The sequence below is a fragment of the Ochotona princeps genome, chromosome 6 (genome assembly GCF_030435755.1).
Source record: "Ochotona princeps isolate mOchPri1 chromosome 6, mOchPri1.hap1, whole genome shotgun sequence".
NCBI lineage: Eukaryota > Metazoa > Chordata > Mammalia > Lagomorpha > Ochotonidae > Ochotona > Ochotona princeps.
In genome coordinates, this window is record NC_080837.1 from 80,333,800 (window position 1) to 80,360,885 (window position 27,086).

The 27,086-nt window shown below is 50.0% G+C and overlaps 1 protein-coding gene across 2 annotated transcripts in view; it reads left to right on the forward strand.

Moving 5' to 3' along the window:
• Positions 1-27,086, forward strand: part of PCSK6 (proprotein convertase subtilisin/kexin type 6) — a 141,118-nt gene that overhangs the window by 100,437 nt on the left and 13,595 nt on the right. The window contains exons 14-17 of one of the 2 annotated variants that reach the window (XM_058666558.1): positions 20,983-21,162; positions 21,314-21,352; positions 25,409-25,511; positions 26,877-27,073. In XM_058666558.1, coding sequence (XP_058522541.1) covers positions 20,983-21,162; positions 21,314-21,352; positions 25,409-25,511; positions 26,877-27,073 — 519 coding nt within the window. The remainder of the gene's footprint in view (positions 1-20,982; positions 21,163-21,313; positions 21,353-25,408; positions 25,512-26,876; positions 27,074-27,086) is intronic. The other variant, XM_058666559.1, reaches the window with a different exon arrangement.

Here is a 27,086-nt window from a genome sequence, read left to right on the forward strand (position 1 = left end):
GCCAATCCAAAGCCAGGAGCCAGGAGCTTTCCAGGTCCTCCACACGAGTGCAGGGTCCCTGGGCCATCCTCGACTGCTTTCCCAGGCCACAAGCAGGGAGCTGGATGGGAAGTGGAGCGCCAGGATTAGAACCGGCGCCCATATGGGATCCTGGGGCGTTCAAGGTGAGGAGTTTAGCTGCTAGGCCACCGCGCCAGGCCCGCTATTACTATTTCTATTATAATCCCATGAGAGGGTTTGAAGTGGTTTTTGTGGTTTGATTGACATTTCCCTGGTGACTAGCGAGGCTCAGCATCTTTCCACATGCTTGTTGCTTATTTCTGCAGTGTCTTTGGGGGTATCTATGCAAATCCATTGCTCATTTCTAAAATTGCGTTGCTTTTCGTCATTGGTTTGGAGAAATGCTTAACAGGTATGTGATTTCTGTGAATTTTTCTTTTCACTTTCCTGATGTTGTCTTTTGATGCACAGAAATGGATACTTTGGGTTTATTGAGTTTTTCTGTTGTGCCTTGCACTTTGGAGATCAAATAGAGGAAACCACTGGTGGTCCAAGATCACAAAGATTTACTCCAAGGCTTCCTTCTAAGAATGTAGTAGTTTCAGCTCTTCCATTTAGGTCTTTTGACCCATTTTTTATATATGGTATGAAGTAAGGATTCAAATTAATTCGCTCATTTGCATGCGACTGTCAGTTGTCCCAACACCATCTTGAAAAATGCTGCTCTTTTGCTATTGGATGATCTTGGTACCCTCTACAGAATTAATACACATAAATGAAGAAGTTTTGCTGCACTCCCAATTCTGTTGCATCTTCTGTCTCTTCCTTTTGCTGGTACCACAGTCCATTGAATGTTGTAGCTTTCTTTATAGTAAATTTTGAAATCAGACAGTTGAGTCCACCAACTTGATCTTTTGCTTACAATTTTTTTTTTAATTTATTTGCAAGGCAGAGTAACAAAGAGAAAGAGGGTGAGATAGAAAGAGGTCTTTCCTGCTCTGGTTCACTCCTGAAATGGCTGCAGTGGCTGGGGCCAGGCCAGGCTGAAGCCAGGAGCCCAGAGCTTCCTCCATGTCTCCCACATGTTAGTGCAGTGGCCCATACAATTGGGTCATCCTCTGCTGCTTTCCAAGGTTCCTTAGCAGGAAGCTGGATCAGAAGTGGAGAAGCCAGGACTAGAGCTGGTGTCCACATGGGATGCCATTGCTGCAGGCAGCAACTTAACTGACTAGGCTACAGTGCCGGACTCGAGCCAAATTTGGTTTTTGGTCAGTGTTAATTTGAATATTCTGAGGCCCTTGCAAATCATATATTTTAGGATAAACTTGTGCATTTCTTATTAAGGAAAAAACAGTTCAGCTTTTGGTATATTTGGAACATGGCCATCTTAGAAAATGAAGTCACCCAGTGCCTGGACATGGAATTCCTTTCCATTTATTTTTTAACTTTGGTTCAGTAGTATTTTTTTCATGGATTTTAGTATGCAAGTCGTTTGGTCCCTTAGTTCAGTTGTTCCTAAGTGTGTTCTTTATGTTACTATAAATGGAATGATTTTCTTCATTTTGTTTTCGGATTACTTATCAGATGATTTTTTCCACCCTTTCATAGCTTCGTTAAATCACTAGTCATTTACTTGGCCATCTTTCCTTCAGCCTGCCGGGGCCAGGCACTGTTCTAGGTGACAAGAGTGCAGCCAGGGAAGGAAACCAAGGTGACGTCACACCATTTCCTGTTCCTTCCCCGGGCCTACCAGCTCTTCCCTCACTCTGGCTGTGGCTTCACAGGAAAGGACACAGACCATGCTTATGTCTCAGTGTCCCGTGTAGGAGCCTCCCCAGGGCTGGCTGTCACTGGGTCTCGGCCACCACAGGGCACTCGCACCTGTCCCTCCCTCTCCTGACCCCCAGGGCGTCCTCTGTCACAGCTTGGGCATGGCCTTCTAGAGGCCTTGTCCATGGGCGGGTGACTACTTGGTCTCCCATCCATGTGATTTCTGCAAAATCACAGAACTTGCCAGGAGTGTAGGGGAATTCTGATTTTATATCAGAGAGGAATAAATCGATAGTGTTGTGTTCTCCGCATGACAGAGACACGGGAACTCCATTATCCTTCTATAATATCGCAGTAACCACACTTCAGGGTAAGATGCCAGCCTTCTGAATCATTAGGGGAAGATAAGAGTAAAGAAAAAATTATCAGCATGCCCCCTCTCCCAGGAAGGGAAAGAAAAAGGAAATACAGACTCATTTGAGTAAGGACACAAGATCTTAGGAGGTGGAATTTGTCAGTTTGTGTGAAGACAAATGTTCTGAGAATGTAGCCTTCGTAAGTGGATCCACTGGTGGTTAAAAAGACATCAGGCTTGTATTCCACAGAGTGGAACAGGCTGCCCATGCAGGAGGTTGTAGCATGTGAGATGATAAAAAGCTCTAGAAGGAAAGATGAAGCAGAGAGAAGTGACGAGAACATGTCAAGGTGCCCAGGAAAGGCCTTCTGGAAGACGTCTGAATGTGGGTCTCCAGGCAGCACTGCAGAAAGGACACGGGGCTAGGCACAGCCAGCAGCCTGCCTGGTGTGTTCCTGGCATGACAGAAAGGCCCCAGTGCTGCCCAGGCAGGAAGTGTCCTTTGTGGTGGGACATAGGCCCCCCACGCACTCAGGGCTTTGTGGGCCATCACACACTTGGTGGAAATGTTTTTCAGCAGAGGAGAGAGGCTCTGAACTTCTGTGTTAATCAGCTCACTGCCAGCTTGGCTGGAGTCGTGAGGAGTGAGGTGGCAGAGGGTCAGGGCAGGGAACATGGTCTGGGGGTCATAGCTTTAATCAAACCAGGTGACTGGGGGCAGTTGCGGTGGAGGTGTGGGGAAGCAAGCAGCCAGGTTCTGGAAGCAGGGTTGAGAGTAGCTGACACAGCAGATCTGTTAGAACGGAGGGCTGGGTGGACCGGCCGTGAGAGAGGCCGTGATCACAGCCTTTGGAGCCTATCCCAGAGGGTACTGAGCCAGCTTGGGGTTACAGCGTGCACAGCCCGGAATCTCCTTCCCCACACACCGGTACACCTGCGTGCACCCCTTGCTGCCCAGCCAGGTGCTGCTGCATCAGCTCCCTCCCCCTTGACTGCACAGCACTGGAAGCTCTGGTCTTTGACACTGCCCACGTTGCCCCGGAGCCTTGACTTTGCCCAGCTGTGTCCCAGGGCCTCCCGCTGCTGGGTCACGCGGGTAGAGGGTGGCAGGAGCTGTCTATAATCAGCTCATGGCCACAGGCCCGTGGATACAGGAAAACTTGCAAATAAAGTCCCAGGATACCAGTCTGTCCTCCGGCTCAGCTGAAATCCGGGTCTTTACAGAAGGTTGCATGGGAGCAGAAAAAAAAACCCTTGGCTTCATGGCACGTATGTGATGTAAAAGTGCTTTAAAATCTCAGAGAAGGCCTGGAGATTATTAAGTAATTAAATGATCCAGGTGATAGGCTAACTTGAATAATACCTCCTGTCGGGTTGAGCCTGGTTTATGTAATTAGTTCTAAAACCATTTTTTGCAAAGCTGAGTAGCAGCTTAGTCATTCTGCTCTCTTCTCAGTTCCTAGGCCAAGGGAAGGGTGTGTGTGTCTCCCGGGAGGCGGTTCCAGGATGGAAGCAGGTGCAGATCCTGCTCCACAGCCCTGCTGCGGTGTGCAGGCGGCTTGCCATTCATCCGTTCCTGCCTTCAGCATACCTCTGGCAATGTCAGCTCAGAACCAGGTCTGGGAACATTACAGGCACACCCAGGGCCAGGCACATGCAGTCCCACCCTGAAAGATGGGCAGTGCGGAAGGTGAGGATCCAGGTTAAGTAGCAGGGTTATGGTGGCCCCGTCCCAGCCTCCTCCACTTGCAGCCCAGTGGGGGGTTACACCTGAGACACAAGGCCAAACCTGTGCACCTGCACCAATCAGGTATCAGGCCGTTCTGCCTGTCTAGGTGTGCATCCCACTCAGCAGCCTAGAGTACAGGGGACCCCGCACCTGCTCGTGACCTCCAGTTGCATGGGCTCAGCAAGAACTGGCTTTGGCTTTGTGGAGTACCAAGACAGCTTTGCTCATTGCTTCTCTCAGCTGCTCATCTTGACTGCCACACTGCCACATGCCAGAGCTGTCGGGAAGGCTTGGGGCAAAGAAGTGCCTCCTTATTCTTTGACTCCATGCTGAGGGTCCAGCTGAGTGCTCTGCAGGTAGAGCTCCACCTGGACACGGGTTCCTCTTGCCCAGAGCCATGGGGCTTCATTCCTGTGGCCTCCTGGCTCTCTTGCATTGTCCCCAGCCTGTGGAAGGAGCTGGGGTGCCAGGCACCATCGACCCCTGGGGAGGGAATGGGGGGCCTCCGCGTGTCAATGATGAGCAGAATCCAGCAGGTCTCATAGTGCAAGTCCTGTGAGCAGTGCTGTGTATCCCAGTTGCTGGTTCCAAAGGGCTTAAGCATATTCACTTGGTAGTAACTGGAGACCCTGACACAACTGATGGCATTAAAAAATAATAATAAACTCCTGTGTTGTTCATTTGAACTCTAGGAATTCATTTTGTCTCCTCAGTAACAATCTCCCCATTTTTCTCCCATCTTTCCTGTTTCCAAAAGAATCTGCTGCCACAGTGCTAATGTTTTTCTTGGTTTCAGTGTTTTTGGTGCTTACATGTTTCCATTAGGCCTGAATGGAATTTTATCTCATTATTGTAAATCAGTCCAGCATCAGAGGGTCTTAAATAAGCAAAGACATAATAAGGTATTAAGGTTAACAAAAATTAGTTCTTCCGGCTGTTGCATGCTGTAGTGTTTTTACATGTAATACTATTACAGTGTCTAGGATTTCCTTTAAAATTCTGCAAGGCTGTGGGGATGGAGAATGGGGAAGGGACAGAGGAAGCAAGCTTGGAAAAGGCGCCAGTTTAGGCATGGGGGGGATGGGAGCTCTTGGGAGTCAGCACGCTGGTTTCTCTGCTTTGTATTTGAGAATTTCCCTAATGCAGGTTTCCAAAACCCCAGGTGTGGGAAGTGTTTGATCCACAGTGGTCAGAATGAAGAACAGTCAGGGAGACAGACCGCACAGTCCAGTTAAACAGCATGCAGATTAGCTGCATTGTGTTAGTTGCTAGGGAAAAAAAAAGTCTGACTTCTTACCTTGTGCATGTGTGAAAAAAACATGCTTGTGTGTGTGTGTGTGTGTGTGGAAAATCAGTTTCCTTTCTTTCTGTTTGGACTTTCTTGCTATAGGCAGTCAGCCTGCAGTCTGTCCAGGAATAAAGCAAGTTCCCAAACTTTGTGTGTCTGTGTGTGTTGTGTGGATGTGTATATATATTCATTGGCTTTTCATGGGTCTCTCTATATGTGTTATATGTGGGTATATGTGTTATGTGTGATATGTATGTTTACGCATATCCATGTATATGTTGTGTGGGTATGTACATGTGAATTTTTTATGACTACCATGAAATACTTAAGACAAATGACTTAGGATTGCAAGAGAGTTTGCTTTTCCTCCTGGTTTTGGAAATTCACAGGCCAACTTCAACTAGAGTGGCTTGACACCTGCCATGACACCTAGACCTGAGGCAGCCCGGGGGGGAGTGAATGAGTCTGTGACTGTCCCCATAAACCCACCCGATCTGATCACAGGACCCCGCCTCATCTGCCTAATCCAACCTAGTCATTATGGGCACATGAGCCTTTGGGGGAAATTGAACCCTAAAACCCTCCTCCGAATCACAGCAGTAGGTTACGTTTGTGTGGAAGGAAACACACATGTATGTGTGGCTGTGTATGTAACTTGCATGTGCACACATGTACATGTGGGGGTGAATTGTGCAAGGGGGTAGCTGTACCTTCCTCCAGCCCAGCAGGATGCCTCCTCCCAGTAGCCCTTAGCCGAATGACTCCTTTGGCGCTGTAGATGGGGCGTCAGGGGCCATGGCATTTCAGGTTGGAAGGATATGTGGAGAAGCCACTGACCCTTGCCAGCCATTTGGGAAGCAGTTATCTGGATAAATGTTCCCACAGAAAATTGGAAACTTTTGTTTGATAAAACAACAAAAACTGTAAGCTTAAAATTAAACATATTTATAAAATATCTTAAGTGAGGTATTTGGCATGAAACTGCTTGGAACACCAGCAACCCCTATCAGAGGCCCATGGTTTGAGCCCCAGCTCTGCTCCGCATTCCAGCTTCCTGCTAATGCACCCCCTGGGAGGCAGAAGGTCATGGCTCAAGTCCTTATGTCCCTGCCAGCCCCATCAGAGACCTGGACTGAGTCAGGGCTCCTGGCTTTGGCCTTGTCTTGCCTTGTTGTGGGCAACTGAAGGGTAGCCAGCAGAAAGCTCTATCTCAATGTTTGGTCTTTTTCACTTCTCTCTAGCCTAGGGCTCAGCTGCCTTTCTCCGTCAAGGGCCAGGTAGTAACTGGATGAGGCTTTCTGTTCTCCGACAGCTCCCCAGCTCCATCGCTGCGGTGCCAGAGCAGGCAGAGGACATGTGCCGGAGTGCTGTGCTGAGTTGCAGCACAGCTGGGCTTTGTGACCATAGTTTGCCACTCCTGCCCTTACAAGCTGGAGTTGAAGTTAGCCCTGCTTCTTGGTAATTCAGATGCGTGCTTTTTTGGGGTGTGATTTGAGGTGTTCCATGCCATGTTCATGCCCCTTGACGCATACTGTCCTGTGTGCAGGTACCTATTAAAGAAACAGTATCCTGGGGGAAGAGATACCTGTCTGCATCTAGATCCATGCACACACAGGTAGTTATATGTCACATGATCTCATTGTAAATGTTAATTATATAAAAATGGGTAGTCTGTAATTTGCAAACATACCTACTCATTCTGCAGACTCTGTGTGACTAGTTGATTCTCAGACTTTCATTGATTTTTGCCAAACTCTTAGACCCATAGCCAACCTCTGGTTGCAATTCATGACCCGCTGTCCCTCCAACATTAAGGTTGATGTTTTTGTCAGAGAAACAACCAAGATGCATAAAGGGACTGCCTTTATTCCCCTGTGATTTGAACAGCCTGTTTGCTTAATTAAACATGAGTTTTCAAATGTTGGGACACCATTTCCTGGGTTCTGCATGCTTCTCCCAGGCAGTTGGTACAGATGCCACAGCTGTGATGTTGGACCTGCCTCATTAGCATGTTTTCGTCGCCTTCTGAAGTGCAGAAGATCAGTAGTAAATCAAGTCCTTATTTGTAACATGGGTCGATTTCCACGTGTCAGTGGCTTACCCTGGCTGATTTCAAGTGTCAGAAGACAAATAGAGGCACATTAAGATTTAAAGTTGATTTGAGTGAACATCTGTTCACAGTCGGGCAGTGCCACACCACAGCAGTTCAGCGCTGCTGTTGGAAGAGAAAGCTTTTATAGGCAAATAAAGCAATTATTTGGTTGAAGTTTAGTTGCCTTGTTGTAGCCATCCTGGAAGGGGGTTGAGATAGTAGAATTAATGCCCAATGGACCGCCTATGATCAGTGCAATTCACATTTTGTTTTCCTTTAACTTGCAGGAAATGAGTCTTGATTGGTTTTTGGTTTTTCTGTGGGATCATGGAGCGTTAGAAATACCTGTGAGATGACTTTCCATTTTGTTATTTTTTTAAAAGATTTATTTATTTTTATTGGAAAGGCAGATATACAGAGAGGAGGAGAGACAGAGAGGAAGATCTTCCGTCCAATGGTTCACTCCCCAAGTGAGCGCAGTGGCTGGTACGCGCCAATCCAAAGCCAGGAGCCAGGAACTCTTCCGGGTCTTCCACGTGGGTGCAGGGTCCCAAGGCTTTGGGCCATCCTCCACTGCTTTCCCAGGCCACAAGCAGGGAGCTGGATGGGAAGCGGGGCCGCTGGGATTAGAACCGATGACCATATGGGATCCTGCCACCTGCAAGGTGAGGACTTTAACCACTATGCTATCGAGCCAGGCCCCCATTTTGTTATTTTAATATGAGTGTCCAACATGATGTTGAAAGAAGGGTTGGGAAGAGCTACCATAGACAGCATTTCCCCTGCAGAGGCGGAATGATTACCAGTCACACCGAAGGAGCAGGTAGTCACAGTGACTGCTGAAGCAATGAGGGCAGGGCTTTTTGGGTTTTTGGTTTCATTTGTTTCTTTTTAGTATTTGGTACCTTTATTTTCAGTGTAACATATTTAATTCTAAGTTTACATAATTCAATTTTAAGTAAATGTTATATTGAACAACTAGTTCACAACGTTCCTGAAAATGTACTCCATTCTTTTAAGTGTGTTTCAGCTAATGCCGGCACAACACTACAAATGGAGAATTGTAAGGGGAGGAACGGTCTTCTGGGGCAAGTATCCTGTTGGGAGGAGGGAAGCTCTCAGCATGTGACGGAGCCCAGGCCTTACCAGGGGTTCCACCCCCTACCCCCTAATGCCTCCTTATCCAAATAGAGCCAGATGCTATGGAAGCGCCTTGACCCGCCCCCAGAATCCTATCTCACCATCAGCTCTTCTCTCATTGGCTGATTTCTTTCCAAGACCTGCTAAGAGGAGTGCAGACCTGATTGCTATTGGTTAACTGTATGCTTAATCAATCAAGCTGTTTTTCCAACTAAATCTTGCTCATTAGTAAGCAGTCTCCATTGAAGTTACCAATACGCCCAAGAGTCCATGGAGTAAATTAAAACAACTGTTGGTAATATATATTTAAAGAAGTCAATGGACACATGCTTTCTTGCCCTGTAACATTTTATCCCCCCATGTCAGATGAGGACAAATGGTACACACACATTTTATAACTTAATATATAATGAATATTTGCAAATCACTAAAACATATGTGAAGCACCTCACCAAAAGAATAAGCAAAATGGACCCAGCTTGGTGGCCTAGTAGCTGAAGTCCTTGCCTTGCAAACGTGGGGATCCCATATGGGAGCTGGTTCTGTCCCAATGGCCTCACTTCCCATCCAGCTCCCTGCTTGTAGCCTGGAAAAGCAGTTGGAGATGGCCCAAAGCCTTGGGATCCTACACCCGTGTGGAAGACCCAGAGGAAGCTCCTGGCTCCTGGCTTTCTATCAGCTCAGCTCCGGCTGTTGCGACCAGTTGGGGAGTGAATCAGCAGACAGAAGATCATCTTCTCTGTCTCTCCTCCTCTCTGTGTATCTGACTTTCTAATATAAAGAAATAAATAAACCTTAAAAAAAAGAATAAGCAAAAAAAGTACCCAAAAAGACAGTTAGTAAATAAATCAAAATAACCATCAAACAGAGGTTCTCCAACCTTTGTACTCATTAGAGAAAATATAAATGAAGATCTAAGGTGAGACTCTTGATGACAAGAGCAGAAGTTCTGGAACCCCCAAAATGAACAGTAGCAGCTGCATGGCGTGGCCTTCACACTTGGGGCTTCAGTGGCAGTGGGGGTGTTCCCGCACCTGTACTGCTTACTGTCTGGGAAACCTCATGAGGAGGGTTCCTCCTGTCAGCATGCCGTGGGCACCTTCCTAAAGGAGCCATTTCTGACACTGCCTATTCTGGGGGTTACGGAAGCTCAGCTTCCTACCTTCCTGCCTGCCCACTGCAAGTACAGGCTTTCCCACGGATCCTAGGAGCTGGTCACCCCCCTGTGGGAAAGTTCTAGCCCAGAGATGCCCTTTGAGAAAGGTGAGACTGGCAGTGGCCACTGGAGAGCCCAGCGGGACCCCAGGGTGCTGGCCTGCTCTCCTGCCCGCTGACCCAGGACAGAGCTCTACCAAGTCTTGAGTTCTGCAGGTGTGTGTCTGTTCTTCCCAAAGTGGAGCTTTTCCAAGCACGCCAAACAAAGCCTTGCTAACCCCTGGCATTGTCTGAACACTGCCGTGTGAAGACAGCCAGCCACAGAGGGCACTGGCTGCTCCGTGCCTTATGTGCCGGGCACACGGTCCAGGCCCAGAACTGTCAGGGATTCCCACACAGCTTGGCTTTCCTTGGAGCCCAGCCCAGTACACACGACTCCACCTGCTCACTTCTGCGGCACTGCATCTTTGGTTTGCTCCTTCCCACGACCTGAAAGTTGAAGCCCGGATAAGATCAAAGAGGCCCGGTCAGAAGTGTCAGGCTTCCGCTAGACATGGCCAAGAACGCTGTGGGGTGGCACAGAGAAGCCATAAAGATCAAGCCTGAACTGAGATGGTTCAAATGAGGCATCAGATGGGTGGTGGACACAAAGCCTGGCTCTGGCATACCTGGGAGTTGCCATGTAAAATGTGAGCCTTGAGACCCTGTGGGGGTCCATGCAGACTCTGTCTCTAGTGTCTGTGGTGGAGATGATGCAGTCCACTGCCCTGGGCCTGGGTGAGGTTCAAGGGCGTGAGGATCCACCCTGAACAGATCCCTGCCTTCTTTTCCATCTTTCCTGTCACATCCGAAACACCACTGTTTCTTGACAAGTCCGTGTGTTGGTTAGGTACCGCTTTCTACAGTTCCATTATACATCTCAAGGGTGCTGAGCCCATGGTGGCAGAATACTTCTTGGCTCTCAGTGAGCCCTGCTTTATCCCTTGCAGTACCTAGGACTCGCCGATACATAGGGTCACACTGTACCTGTCACAGGCCTCCCGAGGCCATGCCTCCTGTTGTAACTCTGGCTCCCCATTCCTCAGTTCCCTGGCCTTCCTGCAGGTCAAGGTGGACTTTATTGTGGTCGCCCCTTCCCACTCAGGTAGGACCTGCAGTGGCTACATGGGTCTAACAGGACCTGGGCAGGCCACGGCATTCCTATGCCCTACCAGCTGAGCCTGGCACATAGCTACTTGTAGGTGACAGGTCACATAACCTAGGTGGCCTGTGAGAAGCAGAGCTAAACTCCCAGGGCTTCATCTTGCCCTGGAGCTGCTGAGAAACACAGCACCTTCTGCTGGCTTCTCCCTCTTCCTCCCCCAGCCCACCTCCACCACACAGTCCTGGCATTGCACGTCCCAGTAAAGCCTTGGCCCCTGAGCTGGGCAGCACACCCTCTTTTGGGGGGAGCAGACCTTCACCTGTGCTCATTGAGCCCCAGGAGGCACTGCAGAGGGATGGCTGGAGAACTGGTCCTGTGTGGCTTTGTCACCTGTGCGAGTCCCAGCCAGCTGGCTCGTCCCTCTCGCCCCTTAGAGCGTGGCTAATAGATAGTTGTTGAATGAGCAGGCATGAGGCTTGTTTCAATCAAGAGCTCCTGTGACTTTCATCAGCTCCAGCTGTGTGTACTCAGCAAACTGTTTGATAATCAGTCGACAGGGGAAGCACTTGGCCTCTCCCGGTGCCTGTCCCCTCCTGAAGTGTTCCATGATTTCAGCGACTCCTTCATGTCTTTTTCATAGGAGCGTAACTGTTCTCTTTTGACAGTGTGCTATGTTGACCTCCGTTTTATTGACATCTGTCTGGAGCTTGTCTTCATTTCCAACATCAGAGTAGAAATTCTGCAGTCTGTGCCCGATGGTTCCGTCTACCTTGTGCCTGATGTCAGGGAGGCAGGCAGCTCTCTGGGCAGACTTGAGCTCTCATTTCTTTTTTTTTTTTTGTAAGATTTATTTATTTTATTACAAAGTCAGATATACAGAGAGGAGGAGAGACAGAGGGGAAGATCTTCCATCCTATGATTCACTCCCCAAGTGAGCCGCAACGGCCGGTGCTATGCCGATCCAAAGCCAGGAACCTGGAATTTCTTCCAGGTCTCCCACACGGGTGCAGGGTCCCAAAGCATTGGGCCATCCTCGACTGCTTTCCCAGGCCACAAGCAGGGAGCTGGATGGGAAGTGGAGCAGCCGGGATTAGAACCAGTGCCCATATGGGATCCTGGGGCGTTCAAAGTGAGGACTTTAGCCGCTAGGCCACGCCGCCGGGCCCGAGCGCTCATTTCTAGAAGGTGCAATTGTAGATGGAGGGCCACCGCCACTTCCATGGAAACATGTAGAAGAACCTGGTACAGTTTCCAAACAGCCCTGCTATCTACCCATGGTTGTTCCAAACTTCTTTTTTTTAACCCAATTCACATCAATGTTGCTATCTGTCTCTTGCCCTGCCTCTTATTTGGAGGTGCAAAGGAGTGCTTTTTAATTTTCAAATATTCTCCAAATAAGAAAGAGCTCAGGCCCGGCTGGGAATTTCTGCCCTAAGTTTCTGCCCTAAGTGTCTGCCCTAAGTATCTGACTTATAATGTTATAAAAAGACCAAGTGTAAGGGAAGAGGAGAAAGAACACCAATTCACAGACCAGGTTTGTTCAGAGAATAAGCCTGGGAGAGGCTCACTCAGCCTCCCACACAGCCCCATGGCTCATGCAATATAACGCAGGTGGGAGCTCTTAGGGTTGGTGGTTTTGGGGGAAGTCTGGGCTAAAACTGAGCTGCCAAGATAGTAAGAACTGGGACAGCAGCTGGCTGCGACTTGGGAGGGTTTGGGCCACAGCCAACCCTAGGGTTTGGACTGCGTTTGAGCTGCTGAGATAGTAGGGAGATGGCTTAGGAGGCATGGAAAGAGCCTGGGACAAGAGTGGCTTGAGAGGGGAGCACTTAGACTGGGTTCTTGCTGGAACAGAGAGCTCTGCCTGATGGCTGGCCTCTTCAGATGGTGGTGGGTGCCCGGGCCAGGCAGGGCAGGGCGGAGCAAGCTCTGGGGACCGCAGGGGATGGAGGCCTGCTTGCTGCTGGGCAGGTCAAAGACCAAAGTGTATCCAAGGCTTTTGTCCTTGCTCCAATACTAACAACATAAACTCAAAGCTTACAAAGGAAGAAAGCTTATATAAGTATGTAGAAGAAAGGCTGCACAGTTGGCTCTTTGAAGAAACTAATAAAACTGGTAAATCTCTCTAGGAAGGCCAATTAAGAAAAAAAAACCTCAACAATGCTATATAATTCCAGAAATGAAATGGGAAACATTAGTATAGATCCTGTAAACATTAAAATTCTTATGGGGATGCCATAAACTACTTCATGGGAAAAAAAAAGTGGAATGAACCAAGTCTAATAAACTACACAACCATGCAAAATTGACAACAGTTGAAATAAAATCCACAACGGTGCTGCTAAAGAAATAGATTCTATAATTTAAACGATGCCAGATCGATTCACTGGTCAATTCTAAGCTCTCAAATGGAAGAATTAGGGTTAATGTTTTAACTCTTTTGGACAGGGGAGAGCAGGGCCAAGTAGCCCAACGACGCCAGTGCGTCCTTGGTCCAAATCCCAACAGCGTGTTCCTAGAATGGAGAATTTGCAGCTAATCTCACTCAAGAACACAAACAGGAAGACTAAGTCTCCCGTCCACCAACCAAATCCAACAGTGTTATGTAAAAGAAGATGCTCTGTGTCCCTCCTTTTCGGCCTCCTCTGGGTTAATCGTACATCTTTAACATTGCATTTTATTTGCTCTAGCTGAAGTTTGTTTGCTTGGGGAATTTCAGTAGGCATCCTTAATTGATTACTCTTTCCGGGGAATTCACTGGTGTGAATTCACACTTGACAAAGGTGAGAGGCTAGGGACAGGGTTCCATCCTCCACTCCCTCTGTGCCCTGTGTGTGTGATGGGGTGTGTTTTACTTCTGTCTGCTTATTAACTCTACCCTACAGGAACAGTATCTTTTGCTCTAAGCAGCCTCTTGTCTTCTCAGCAAACACCATTCTTCTGTGTTTACCTATGCCTTTATCATGTCCAGTGCTCTTCTTCCTCTTCCGTAGATCGGAATCTGCGTCTCATATCCATCTTCCTCTACTTGAGCAACTTCCTGTGACCAGTTCTTGTCATGCTGGCTCACCGGTGAAAAATTTGCTCAGCTTCGATGTTTTTGAAAATGTCTCCACTTCAGCCATATTCACATGGTATTTTCACTGGGTGTAGAATTCTGGGCTAACAGTGCTTTTTAAATTTCAAAGATACTGTGTTTTCTTCTGACCTCTCTTGTTTCAGATGAGAGCTGTCTTACATTTGTCTATCAGCCAGCTGGTATGCCATTAACATTGCCTTTCTGACAGTATATAAGCTAGCACATTTGCTGATATGAGAGGAACATGCACACACAGATGCATTTCCTACTCCAGGAATACACAGAGCTGCAACTAGTATCCCAGGGCCTCCTGCGTCGTGAGGGTGCCCAAGAGCCACCAGGCATTCTAGAAAATGACCCTGTGTCAAAGCAGAAGCAGGTGTCAGGGTGTCAGGGGAAAAAGGAACTTTTATAAAGTGTAATGGGTGTCCTACAAGAACAGGAAGTATTTCATGTATGAGACAGAAACCAGGTCCTGCATCTTACAAAGCAACACTGAGGGAGCCTCTGCATTGTGGCACAGCACGCTAAGCCGCCCTGTGCTGTGCTGAGATCCCACACTGGATTGCTGGTTCAAGTCCCAGCTGCCCCATTTCTAATCCAGCTCTCTGCTAATGTACCTGGGAAGGCAGCAGAAGTTGGCCCAAGTGCTTGGACCCCTGCCACACCCACATGGGCGACCCGGATGGAGTTCCAGACTCCTGGATTTGGCCTGGCAATAACCCTGTTTTTTGTAGCTTCCTGAGGAGTAAACCAGAAGATCTCTCTCCCTTCCCTTGCCTCTATTGCTCTGCCTGTCAAATAAAGAATAATTGTAAACTCTAGAGTGAATTTAGAAGATAAATTTACAGAAACCTCCCAGAACATGAAATCAGAGTGGAGGGAAATGCCTGTATTGACCACAGGAAACTGTGGCAAGCTGTGTGTGCAGGAGCGTGTAGGACAGGGCTAGGAAATCTTCTTCTACCAGAGGCATTTGGATGTTTGTAACATCATCTGTGATGTACCAAATGATCCACCTGCCGTAGACTTACAGGTTTGTGAGTCCTGCCTCTGGTTGCCTCGGCAGGGACAGACAGAATGATGCTGTAGGCCTGACAGAGCCCGCTGGCTGACTGATCCCCACCCATGAGGTAAGAGAAGGCATTGGGTGATGTCAAACCAAGGGACTGGACGGCGCCGTGAGTTTGTCCAACGAGATGCTGGTAAATGCTGAGCACATTAGCTCCAGGTATTCTAAAAGGCCTGGAGTGGGTCCGAGACAAGGAGGCAGAGGATCACTGTTTTGTTATCCACCACGCAATGGTGTTTGGCTTTTCAAACTTGCTCATTGTTAACTTTGAACAATCTTGAAAGGTGATGTGTCCAGGGGCTGTTGGGTTTGAAAAAGGATTTCTTCATGTGTCCTTGTACACAGGTCAGTGACTGCCGTTTGTTCTGTGCGTGTAGTTGGCGTATATACAGTAGCCATGGTTTTGCTTTCCTTGGTTTCAGCTATCCAGCCCACCTCAGTGCCAAAAAATGTCACATGCAAAGGTCTAGAAAACAATTTTGAGTGACACAGTGCAGTCTCACACCGCCCTTCCCAGGGGCAGATGGGAGCTGAATGCTGCCCTTTGTCAGGCCACTGCCTTCTTGATTACTAACCTTCACTGTATGTGGGCTTGGGCTCAGATAACCCCTGTTTTCCTCCACCATGGCGCCAGAACAAATCTTAGAAAAAACAACAAACAAACGAAAACAATTATTTGAGAATCAGTGTGTTTGAGAGGAAGAGAGCTTACACCCCCTGGTTCACTCCCCAAATGCCCACCATAGCCAGGGCTGGGCTGGACTGGGCTGAAGTCAGGAGCCAAGAGGCTCCATCTGGGTCTCCCTCATGGGAGGATGGGGGGCCGGGACCCAGATACTTGAACCATCATCCATGGCCTCCTGGATGTATTAGGCAGGGAGCTGGATCAGAAACTGGGGGTAGCTGGGACTCAAACCACACATTCCAGGGTGGGATGCAGGCTTCCCGAGTGTTGGCTTCAGAAAGGAAGCTAGCGTTTTTGACAGATATTTATTGAGATATAATTCACATAGCGTGAAAGTCATCCTTTGGAATGTTAGTGTATATTTAATAAATAGGTGGAGTCACTCATCTTCCATTCCTTCCTCCCAAACTTCAGCGATGAACTGTGTGACTTCAGTACTGCCACCCTCAAATGGCTGGCTCCTCGGGCCTCGGAAGGGAAAACTTCCCATTGACATGTCGGCCTGAAAAGAGACTTGCATTCACTCTCCAGGCCTTTCCTTCAGTTGTGTTTCAACTGAAGTATTTCTCCCTGCGTATTTTAAGGGCTGAAGGGAGGTGAATTAATAAATTCTCCTAAGGTAAAGAGAAAATTAAAAAAAAAAAAAAAAAAGAATTCCAGAGTATTAGCTCAGAGTCCTGAATCTTACAAAACCTTTGCCCCCCCCCCCCCCAGATTTGCATTCAACTGCAAATTCCCCTCTTATTAGGCCTTAGTTTAAAATACTGGGCAGAGAGGAATCTCCTTGTGGTTGGGGCATTCCTACTGGCATATTTGTCCTTTGTCTTCCCTCATTTGGGAATGGGGGATGGGCGTTTCTTTGAAGACCAGGAATAATCCTGTTTGTTCATTAGACGCCTAATTCACTGAGGGGCTGTGTGGCCTTGAAGTTTGTGAGTGATGACAGAACCATTTGTGGCCACCTCCCACAGCATTACCGCAGATTACGACGGTGGCCAGAGCTTGGCTGTTGAGCTCTGCAGGCAGTGTGCTGACAGCACCGGCCACAGAAGTTGAAGCAGGTGGATTTGTGGTTGTTTCTTCAACAGTCTCAGGGATCAGATGGTGTAAAAAAACCCAGCAAATTTGAATTTGAGCACCTTTTTTTTTTAAGATTTATTTTTACTGGAAAGGCAGATTTAAAGAGACAAGGAAATACAAAGATCCACTGGTCCACTCCCCAAGTGGTCGCAATGGCTGAAGCTGAGCTGATCTAAAGCCAGTAGCCAGAAGCTTCTTCTGGGTCTCTCACATGGGTGCAGGGTCCCAAGGGTTCAGGGCATCCACCACTACCCTCTCAGGCCACAAGTAGAGAGCTGGGTGGGAAGTGGAACAGCTGGGGCACAAACTGGCAGCCATTTGGGATCCCATTGCTTGCAAGGCAATGACTTAGCCACTGAGCTGTCAAGCCAGGTCTGGATTTGAGCATCTTTTAAGACTCTCCACTTCACTTGGAGACTACATGATTTGCTGGCACTAGTTGGGTATTGATCGCCTGCTGGGTGTGTGGAAGAATAAGCAGTTCATTCTCCTTAACCGTGTCTTGCAGGACTCTCTTTGAGTGTGGTCCCTGGCCTGGGACAGCCTGCATGTGACCTGCGTCCCTCCCTTGGTCCTTCAGCACCCATGTGTCTTGACTCCTCTCTCTAGAAGTGACCAGTGGGAAGGCAGCTGGCTTTGGGGAAGCTTGCCCTGGCATGTGTGTGTCGGATACTGGGAGTGGCAGTTCACGTTGGCTTGGCAGTTCCCTCTGCTGCTTATTCTGTGTGTCTGCTTCCGCCTGCCCAGTGAGGTCACTTGTATGCTGGGCATGAGGGTTGGTGGGGCTTGGGAATCTGTGCCCCTGCAGGAGAATGCTCATTTGTTGAAGTGGCTTGCACTTTTGGAACCAAGCCTTGGGCTCTCAGGTACGTTCCTTGGCCAGTTGTACTAAGATTCTTATCAATGCCTTACTCTCTAACTCAGTGGTTCCTCCTTGGGGGAATGTAGTCAGAATCATTAGTGCAGATGGCAGCTAGTGATGTGCCTGGCAAATTTATTCTTAAAAAAGAAGGGAACTTTTTTTTATAACTCTGTTATAATCTGTCAAGGGAGATTAGTTAGCTAAAGTTTCACGCACATGGTGAAATATCTTCCTGTCTCCAAAAGTGGTATGTTAAGTTACTAATTCATTGACTGAAAAGATATTTATTGAGTATTCACTGAATGCCAGAAACATGTTTCCACCAAAGCTGATGCATCTGGTAAGAAAGACCGAGGTGCCGGATACTACCAGTCGTACAGAACGGGACCACAAGAGCAGGTGAAGCGGGGAGGTGAATGCTGTGTGACCCACAGGATTGTGTGTTCACTTGGTTGGGAGAGGTGGAAACTCTATGATCTTGACCGTGGTGCAGGTGCACAGGAACCAATCCTGGAGACTCATGCTGTCTCCATGTTCTAGCATTTAAGAATGTTTCTTCTTTTGTAATTAGAGAAGAAGTAACTTTAGGAAAGAGCCTCATTTTGAGTGGGTGGCTTTGTGGGGTTTCATGAAATCAGACATTATAGCCTGCCCCACTGTCAGCATCTTTCTGTCCTCCATCAACACCTGTTTGCACCCCTCGTCAACACCTGTTCCTCTTATCAGCACCTTTTTGCTTCCCATCAGCCTTTGCCTGTCCCCATCAACATGTGCCCTGACCCCTGTAGGTTCTCCTGTCTTGGAGAGAAGAAGCAAAAATATAAGCAAGGTTTGGGCAAAACACTTTATCCTGCCGCCATACACATCCTGGCCAGGAACACAGCTAAGAAATGCTTCTGTGCTTCTGCAACAACTCCTGACTTGCTCCCAGAAGATATTTGTGTTACATTGTCAAGTTTTTAAATAACCTTTAGTTTCATTTCATGAGAAAGTTGCCTGGCTTTAAGCCACATGGAAAGATGTTCATACAATCAGAGAGTTAGCCTGGATTGTCAGTCCAAGGCATGTCCCCGGCTGTGGCGGGGGGCATGTTCCAAGCCCAGGCTGCCTGTGGGAATGCAGGCTTGCACAGGGGAAAGGTCTGTTCACGGAATGCCCACAGGCCTGTCACCATGCCAAGTGCTTTCCTCTGCTAGTCCACCCCGTGAGCCACGCCCCCAGGGGTCACACAGCCTCGCAGGAAGGAGGTGGAGCCAAGGTTCAGCCCAGGTTGTCCCAGGGCTCCTGCTGTACCGTGCAACCCTCACTGAGTCCCTCCTGGGTGATTGAGTTTACCACACAGGTTCCAAGGAGGTGTTTTTTTGTAATTGCAGAAAATGATTGGGAGATACCCCAGCTGCCGGAGTGCGGGTGTTTAAGCAAAGGACAGCCAGGGGAAGTTCTCCGGGATACAAGGGGCAAAGGTGCCCCCCAGAATGCACCTGCTTGTTTGCTTGGATGAGTGCAAAGCTCCAGTGGTAGAGTACGTGAGACATGGTTCCCTGGGGTCCCTCCGAGGGAAGGAGCCTTCCCTGAGTGCCTTGCAGCTTTGGGATTGGAACCACCCCCGGCTGTCACGCATTCTGAAGCAAACACTGAAGTCTTGCTTCCCGCTGCTCTTCAGTGTTTTCCTCCTCATATATGAGTGGGAAGCATATGCGTGTGGTATAAAAACAACAGGATGGGTGTTGTGGCGCTAAGGGTTAAGTCGTCCGCTTGGGCTGCATGAATCCCATTATAGAGTGCTGGTTTGAGTCCTCGCTGTTCGGCTTCCAATCCAACTCCCTGCTAATGCACCTTGGGTACAGCAGAGGATGGCCTGAAAACTTGAGCCCCTGAGAGCCTGGTTGCAGTTCTAGGGTACCAAATTCATCCGGGCCCAGCCCTGGCTGTTGCAGGCATTTGGTGAATGAGCTAGCATAATGAAGATACTGCCCCTTCCCTTGAAAATGTACCAAAGAACTAATCTGTCAACCCTCAAAAACTGTGTAAAAAAAAAGTGAATCCTTGTTTCTTTCCAAGGCTGTGCTGCTATGAACCCAGGGGAATTCTTTCTGCTCTCCTCTCCATCCCACCCCCACTCCCACGCAGGGCACAACATCCATTGAGGGTCGTACCAAAACTGTATCCAAAAATAAGGATCTAATTTCAGTGGCCTGGCCTCTGTAGCTATTTGTGTAGACATTTTATGGATTAAAATAAATTTCCGTTCAAATAACAGGTTATGGAACCTCCCATCCCTGTCCTGCAGTCATTGCCCCTTCCCGCCTTTATCACAGCCCATCACTTGGTAGTTCAAGTGCTCAGACTCCAGGATGGCTTGGGAATGAAGCTGAGATTCGATCCTGAGGAGCTGGGATGGAAGGAGGGTTCACTGCCAGTTGGGTGTCCACGTCTTCAGCACCTGGGTCTGTGCAAAGTGTTTATCATCTTGCCATTGTCGAATATTCAGAGGAACCGCATTTGTAAAGGTGTTTGGGGGAACGGGTACTGTATGTGTCATGGAGGCAGGTGTCTGGGAGGCCGTATGTGCCCAGGAAGTTTTCTCAAGTTGGACTTTGCCTGTATCATCTCATGCCAATCAGGTCAAGAGAGGCTGTGGCAAAGCAGTTCTGGGTTTGGAGCAGTATCTTAGTCCATTTTTTGGGTGATTTATTAAGAAGAGAAGTTTATTTGGCTCATGGCACTGAACGCTGGGAAAGTAAGAAGACGGCCCCAGCATGGTGAGGGTGTCGCCAGGTGAGTCGGGACCAACATGTGACCTCTGGAGTCTCATTCTGTCCATCTAAAGGCACTTGTGCTATCGCAGGGGCCACACCTCATGACCTCCCAAAGGTGTCCACCACCAAATACCACCAGCGTGTGAACTGGATGATTCAGTTTCCAACATGGGACTTTTGGCAGACATCCAAATGATCTCAGTCTTGGGAGACCTGGTACCTTTGTCAGCTGGGGTGATGGTTAACGTGAAGCAGTGCCGCCGTGTGTTGTGTTGTGTTGTGTTGTGTTGTGTTGTGTTGTGTTGTGTTGTATAACTGAGTCAAGCCCAGCACCATTTACACCAGCAGCAGAGCCTGGCCTGGTGAGCTACAGGGCCATTCCTGTCCAACTCCTCACCGTCAGAGTCTGGTGTGTGCCATCCACCCTCCTACTCACAGTCTCTGTGGCACTAGTTGGGTTGGAGCAGCCCTGGGTGGGCTTTAAGGGTGAAGCCTGAGGTGGAGGAGCCAGGCGGCCAGGACTCCTTGATAAAGCCCATTGTCACACAGGAGGGCAGTGGGAGCGGGCATGTGCAGTAAGTGTAGGGCAGTCAGTGAAATAGGAATAGACGGACAGCAGCTTGCAGGGAAGGAGCACCATGGCCCAGGCAGTAGGTGCACACCTGGTGATCAGGTAACCAGGAAATGATGGGACGAGACCTGAGAGGAGCCAGGCACATCTCTCTGTGGGTGACAGGGACCTTTATGCAAACCGATGTGTGGTGTTTTCCAGGCAAGCTCAAAGAATGGAGCCTCATTTTGTACGGCACCGCCGAGCACCCATACCATACCTTCAGTGCCCATCAGTCACGCTCACGGATGCTGGAGCTTGCTGTCCCAGAGCCCGAGCCTCCCAAGGCTGCTGCATCCCCCTCACACACCGAAGGTGCCGAGGAGGAGGAGGATTATACAGGTAAGGGCCTAGGGGATGTGGCTAGCCTGCTGGTGGTCCATGTTCCCACCCTGGCTCCCACGTGGCAGGGCTGTTCCAGCAGAGGCGGGGTGTGGTTGTGACTCCTCATGCTTGGAAGTGGAAATAATGGTGGTAATTTGCACTCACACAGCTCCTTCCGCCCAAGGCTCTCCTAATATTTTACAGGCCAGTAAGTATGCTGCAGACCAGTAAGTATCTTCCTGTACTCCCAGCTGGCACTGGCCCTGCCGGGACCTAACCTGCCCCCTGGTTAATTAGCTACCTCCAGGGCATCCTCTGCCTCAGAGAGCCCCATCGCATGGTGTAGCCTCCTCACTGCACCAAGAACCATAATTTCCTGTCCATGGCCACAACTTGGGAAGGACAAGCTTCCTAAAGTGACCCTGAAGAATTTGGGTCTGTGAGCACACACAGCCGGGGAAGAAGTCCCAATGGCTGGCATGAAAAGGCCAGGGTGTGGTCTCATGAGACATCAGCAGGCACTGATACCACACAGAAATGTCCTAACAATTCTCACTACACAGCGTGATGCATCAGAGGCATCCTTCTCGCACGGTCCCCTTGCCGAAGTGGCCCCTGGTCCTAGGCCACCCCAGCACCCAATAGCCACAAAGCCCAGAAAATGACTTCAGACAGCTCTAGCCACAGAGCAGGGCAGTTTATATATATATATATATATATATATAAAATGCTGTTCCCTTCTCTCTGAGCTATTCCATAGTAATTTGTGCCAAACTGTGGTGTTTGTAGTTGGACATATTCTCCTTGGCTGAATATTATGTTCTCTTAATAAACAATGAGTGCTAGCTAAGAATGTTAATGCTTTGAGTTGTCTAATGTCTTCTGCGAGGAAAAAAAAAACAACAAAAGAGAGAATTCCACTAATACATAGCAAGCATAAATTATGGCCAATTCCCTTTTAAATTTCTTCTACCTCTCTTTTAAAGCAGAACATTGAATTATGTATGGATTAATCTGTTCCATTTCCCCTGTAATTTGTAAGCCATGGCAAGATTTAGTAATTATTTATAAAAGGCTGGGTATTCCTCCCATCCCCTTAGAATCTGCTACTGAGTCAGTTTCACACCCTGGAAATTCACTGGGTTGTTCTCCTGTGGCTTTGTTTACCTGGTCCCATCCAGGGAGGCCTGGGGATGGACAGATGGGATCCCCAGGGGAATTCCCCACTCTTAGAAGGCTCCTGGTGGTCTCAAGGGAAAGGAGTGTGGCAGAGTAGCAAGGGAGAGATGGGGGTGGGGTCGTGTGTACCCACATTGTGGGACAGTGCAGGGTCAAGAGCAGAAGACACATGGAAGATGATGAGCCCAGGTCAGTGGAGGCTCCGTCTGGCTTGGCTTTGAGGACAAGGGACCTATTGCCATATCGGGGAACAGTGGGGAATTTGCTGGAGCAGAGGGCATAAGGGGTGCAACACCTAGCACAAGGATGAGGGTGGCTCTCCCTGGGATGGAAAATAGAGGAAGTGATAGAAAGAGGAATGCTGGTGGTTGGGTCACGCCCTGCGATGGAGGGGGCTCCCGTGGGGGTGCCCAGCTGCAGGGCCCTTAGGGCCAGACTGAGCTGCTGCCCTGGGGAGGGAGCCACCCTAAGGTGGAGCCAACAGTGCCAGGTGCTCTGAGCCATGCTCCTCAGGGGTGGGAGCAGAGGAGGCGGACAGAGTGGGAAGGACAGCGGCCTCTCCTCATCCACAGGCAGACAACCTGACTCTTGCATGTGCACCGGATCTGATAGCATTGGGTTGCAGTCCCGTGTGCTCTCTGGATGGGGTAGCTGTAGGCAAAGCTGGCCCACACAGTGTCACTGCCTGGCCAGAATGCCCACACGCTGCTTTCACCCGTCCGTTTGCCTGTTGGTGTCTGCTGTAAGAACCCCCAGCCAGCTGCACAGTGGACTTCAGGTGGAGTTTTCCAATAAACCCTCTGTGGAGGAGGCCCCACTGTTAGCTGCCCAGGCCCCGGGAGCCTTGTGTTAGGAGTCAGGGAGTTGATGCAGGAGGTGTGTGAGTAAAAGGAGGAAAGGGCAAAAGCAGTGGCAAGTATGGGCCACATCACCATGCACCTGCCCTACCCCTAGCGTGAGTGACCACTGGGCCAGAGTGTTCTTCGGAGAGAAGTGACTAGGACCGGAGGCCAGCCAGGTGGATTCATCCAGGGCATCAAGCGAGAGATGATCTGTGGTATTTGAGAGCTGCAAGCTGTGAGGCTCTTTGGCCCATGATTTCCCAGGCACTCTCGCATAAGACCTCCAAGCCCAGGGCTCCGTGCAGCCATGGCCTGGCTGCTGCGTGGAGGGGGCACGCAGCTCTGCAGGGGGTTCCCTCAGGATTACTGACGACACTTCCCACTGCAGAAAAACAGTGGGATGAAGTCTGCATCCCACAGAGCACTCTAGGCTGTCCACAAGGCTGTCCCCTTGTGGGACCTTCCAGAATATTCTGCTGCTGGATAATGAAGACCCCACTACTTACCCACTTTCTACACATTCCCTATCCATCCATCTGCCCTGCACCCTGCCCCTGGTTAACAGCTCAGCAAGTGTTTATTGAATGCCTGTTCTTTGCTGTGGGAGTTCTGAGTGCTGGGACATCATGATGACTGCACCATGCCGCATCCTGTCTGCAGGTGGGATAACTGTGGCCTCCTGTTCCCTACCTCTGATCTCCTCCAGCAGGTAAACCTGCTGCCTCTCTCGGCTTTGGCATGAGGGAGCTGCAGGAGAAAAGGGTGCAGTGTCCTCGAGTCTCCATGTCACCAAGGCCAAGCTTACGGGGAGGCCAGAGACCCACAACCAGAATCTGTGGGTCTTAGGACCTGCCTCAGGGCAACAGCATGGGTTTCTGGGGCTCCTCCTGTAAGGACCCTGGAAGACATCCATCAGGACAGAAGCTGAGCAGTGGCTCCAACCCAGAGAAGCAGCATGGAGATGGGGAGAGCTCGGGAAGTGGTAGGCGTGTCTAGAACACAGAACATTGGCACCCATGGCAGAAGCAGGCAGGGCTACCTCAGTTCAGGGGACATCTACAGGGCAGGCAGGGGGCTGCCCCGGTTCAGGAGGCATCCACAGGGCAGGCAGCGGGTAGTAGCATCTAGCAAGCTTCTATGGGGGAAGCAGAGTAACCAGGCCTCGCACTGGGAGTGTGAGCTTGGAGGACTGGAGAGGGATGAGCTCGTGTTCAGCCGGGCCACTCTGTGAGGAGTGAGGACGTGTCTGTCCCCAGCCCGGGTTCCCCAGAAGTGTGTCGGGGTGGGGGGGCGGTTTACCCACTGACTTTCTTGGGCTTCTGCCCGCACCCCACACCCCTGGTGACTCAAACCTTACAGAAGGGCCTTATTCTCTCAAGGCCCCAGGTGTATCCTGAGATCAATCCGACAGGTTTTCCTGGCACTGCACGGGGCTGGGCCCATCCCTGTGGCACAGCCAGGGAGGCACTTGGAAGGTAGAGGCTTGCCAAAGCCCAGGAAACACACCTGTCTCCTCTTTGGCCACGCCCAGGCCCTCCATTAGAATTTGTGGACACAAAGGCAGATGTCAGTTCCCACCACTGAGGACTGGAGCCAGGAAGACCACAAGGGAAGTTCCTGCAGGGAGCCTTGTGCTTGGCCACATGCGCTGCCTCCCGCCCCAGCATCCTGCTGCCAGGGTGTCTCGGTCCTGCCCCACACCTGCTCAGGGACAGCCAGTCTGTATGGTCCTGACTCAGGAAATCCACCATCCCTGACTAATCACGTTTGATGGTGGCATCCCCAGTAATGGTCCTCAGTTTGATGGTGGCATCCCCAGTGCCCTAAATGCCCACACTGCCTTGCGTTGATCTTCGCAGTGGGACATCAAAACACCGACTGTGATGTGAGTGGGCTTGGAAGATTTCCTTCCCTGCATGCCTGTCTTCCTGGATGCCACAGTCTGGTCTTGGTCCCCCATCTCATTGGCTGTCTCACCCATTCCCAGGAAGTTCTTGTCTGGAATGTTCGGACTCTCACCCCAAAGCCAGGCTAGGCTCAGCCTGGGCCAGGACTGGGTCTCAGGAGAGTGGCTGTTGCAGCTTGTGGCCTGGCCTCCCAGGCCCTAGCGCCCACCACTCAACTCTTAAGGGCATCATCTCCTACACCTGCCAGCCGTCAGGGTTCTGACCAAGGGATTCAGGGCACCAGGCCCGGGTGGGAAAGCATCTCTCTGGACGAAAGGAAATGCTTGTCTCTTTAAGGTGTGTGCCATCCTGAGTGTGGTGACAAGGGCTGCGACGGCCCCGGTGCGGACCAGTGCTTGAATTGCGTGCACTTCAGCCTGGGGAACCTCAAGACCAGCAGGTAAGTGCTGGGGTAACCCTTAATCTTCCTGGACTCCCAGGGACCCCTCCCTCCCATGCTGTGCCCTGAATACCCTACACTTACAACTCCTGTTAAGGTGTGCATTCGTGTAACATACCAGGAGAGAGACAACACTGAGGTCAGTCACTTTATTTTTTCATGTAAGTTGTGTTATCTGTTCCAGAGAAATCAGTTCTGTGCTCACAAGCCTCCCTCTGTCTGTTTTTCTGAGTACAGGCAGGTTCTATGAGCACGCCAGGGCTGCTCACATGGACACTTGAGACAAATGTGACTCCAGGGCTCAATACTGTTGGCCTAGCCAGGCAGGCTGCCGGAACCTGGCTGTCACACAAGCTGGCAACTGGCTGCATGTGTGGCTTGCACAGATGCTGTCCTTGCTGCACCCCTAGGGAAAGCTGAGGGCTGCAGACATGTGGCCGTTGCTCAGGCTTGCTGACCCTGGGGTGTGGGGAGAGTACACTTCAGCATGTCCCTGCCGCCCAGCCCTGAACTCTGTCCCCTGAGCTCCTCTGGGTAAAGACTGATTTATTTTTATTGGGAAAGCAGATTTACAGAGAGAAGGAGAGACAAAGGTCTTCCATCCGCTGGTTCATTCCCCAAATGGTTATAATGATCAGAGCTGAGCTGTTCTGAAGCCAAGAGCCTCTTCTGGGTCACCCACACAGATTCAGGATCCCAAGGCTTTGGGCCATCCTCCACTGATTTCCCAAACCATAAGCAGGGATCTGGATGGGAAGTAGAACAGCTGGGAACCAGTGCCCATATGGGATGCTGGCGCTGAAAGGGGAGGATTAGCCAATGGAGCCATTGTGCTGGGCCCTCGGGGAACTGCCTTTTTAGTTTCCCTCCCTACTTTTCTGACAAGTGCACCCATACCCACAACAAAGGCCCAAGCAGGCATACAGCAGTGTGCTGTGCAGGTGGGGAGGCAGTGGTGGTTGGCATGGTGTCCTGGGATACTCAAATGGCTGCACTCAGCCTGGGCAGAGTGCTGACCTTGCTGGCTCTTCCCACTGCCCTGGAGGACTCATGGCCACCACAGGACTTTGCCAGAACCCAAAACCAAAAGTCAAGTAGCAGCATTATGGTGCCCTGGCTTGGGAATGACCTGCTGAGGTCCTCCTGCAGGTTCAATAGGTGTGGTCAAAGCAGGTGCCTGACCCATCTGAACTGCACCCTGCATCCCTTCTGCCCTGCTGTGTGCTTGAGCAGCCTGAGCCAGAGCCTCCAGGCCAAGCACACTGTAACTTTGTCTTCACCCCCGTTTGGGTCCTAGGGGTTTTGCTTACTTGGGAGGGACAGCTGAAATCTGGGGAAGACCTTCACCTGGCTCTGCCCCCACAGGAAGTGTGTCAGCACATGCCCTTTGGGCTACTTCGGGGATACAGCAGCGCGACGCTGTCGCCGATGCCACAAAGGTTGCGAGACGTGCTCTGGCAGGAGCCCCACACAGTGCCTGTCCTGCCGGCGTGGCTTCTATCACCACCAGGAGATGAACACCTGCGTGACCCTCTGTCCTACTGGTTTTTATGCCGATGACAGTAAGTGGCCAAG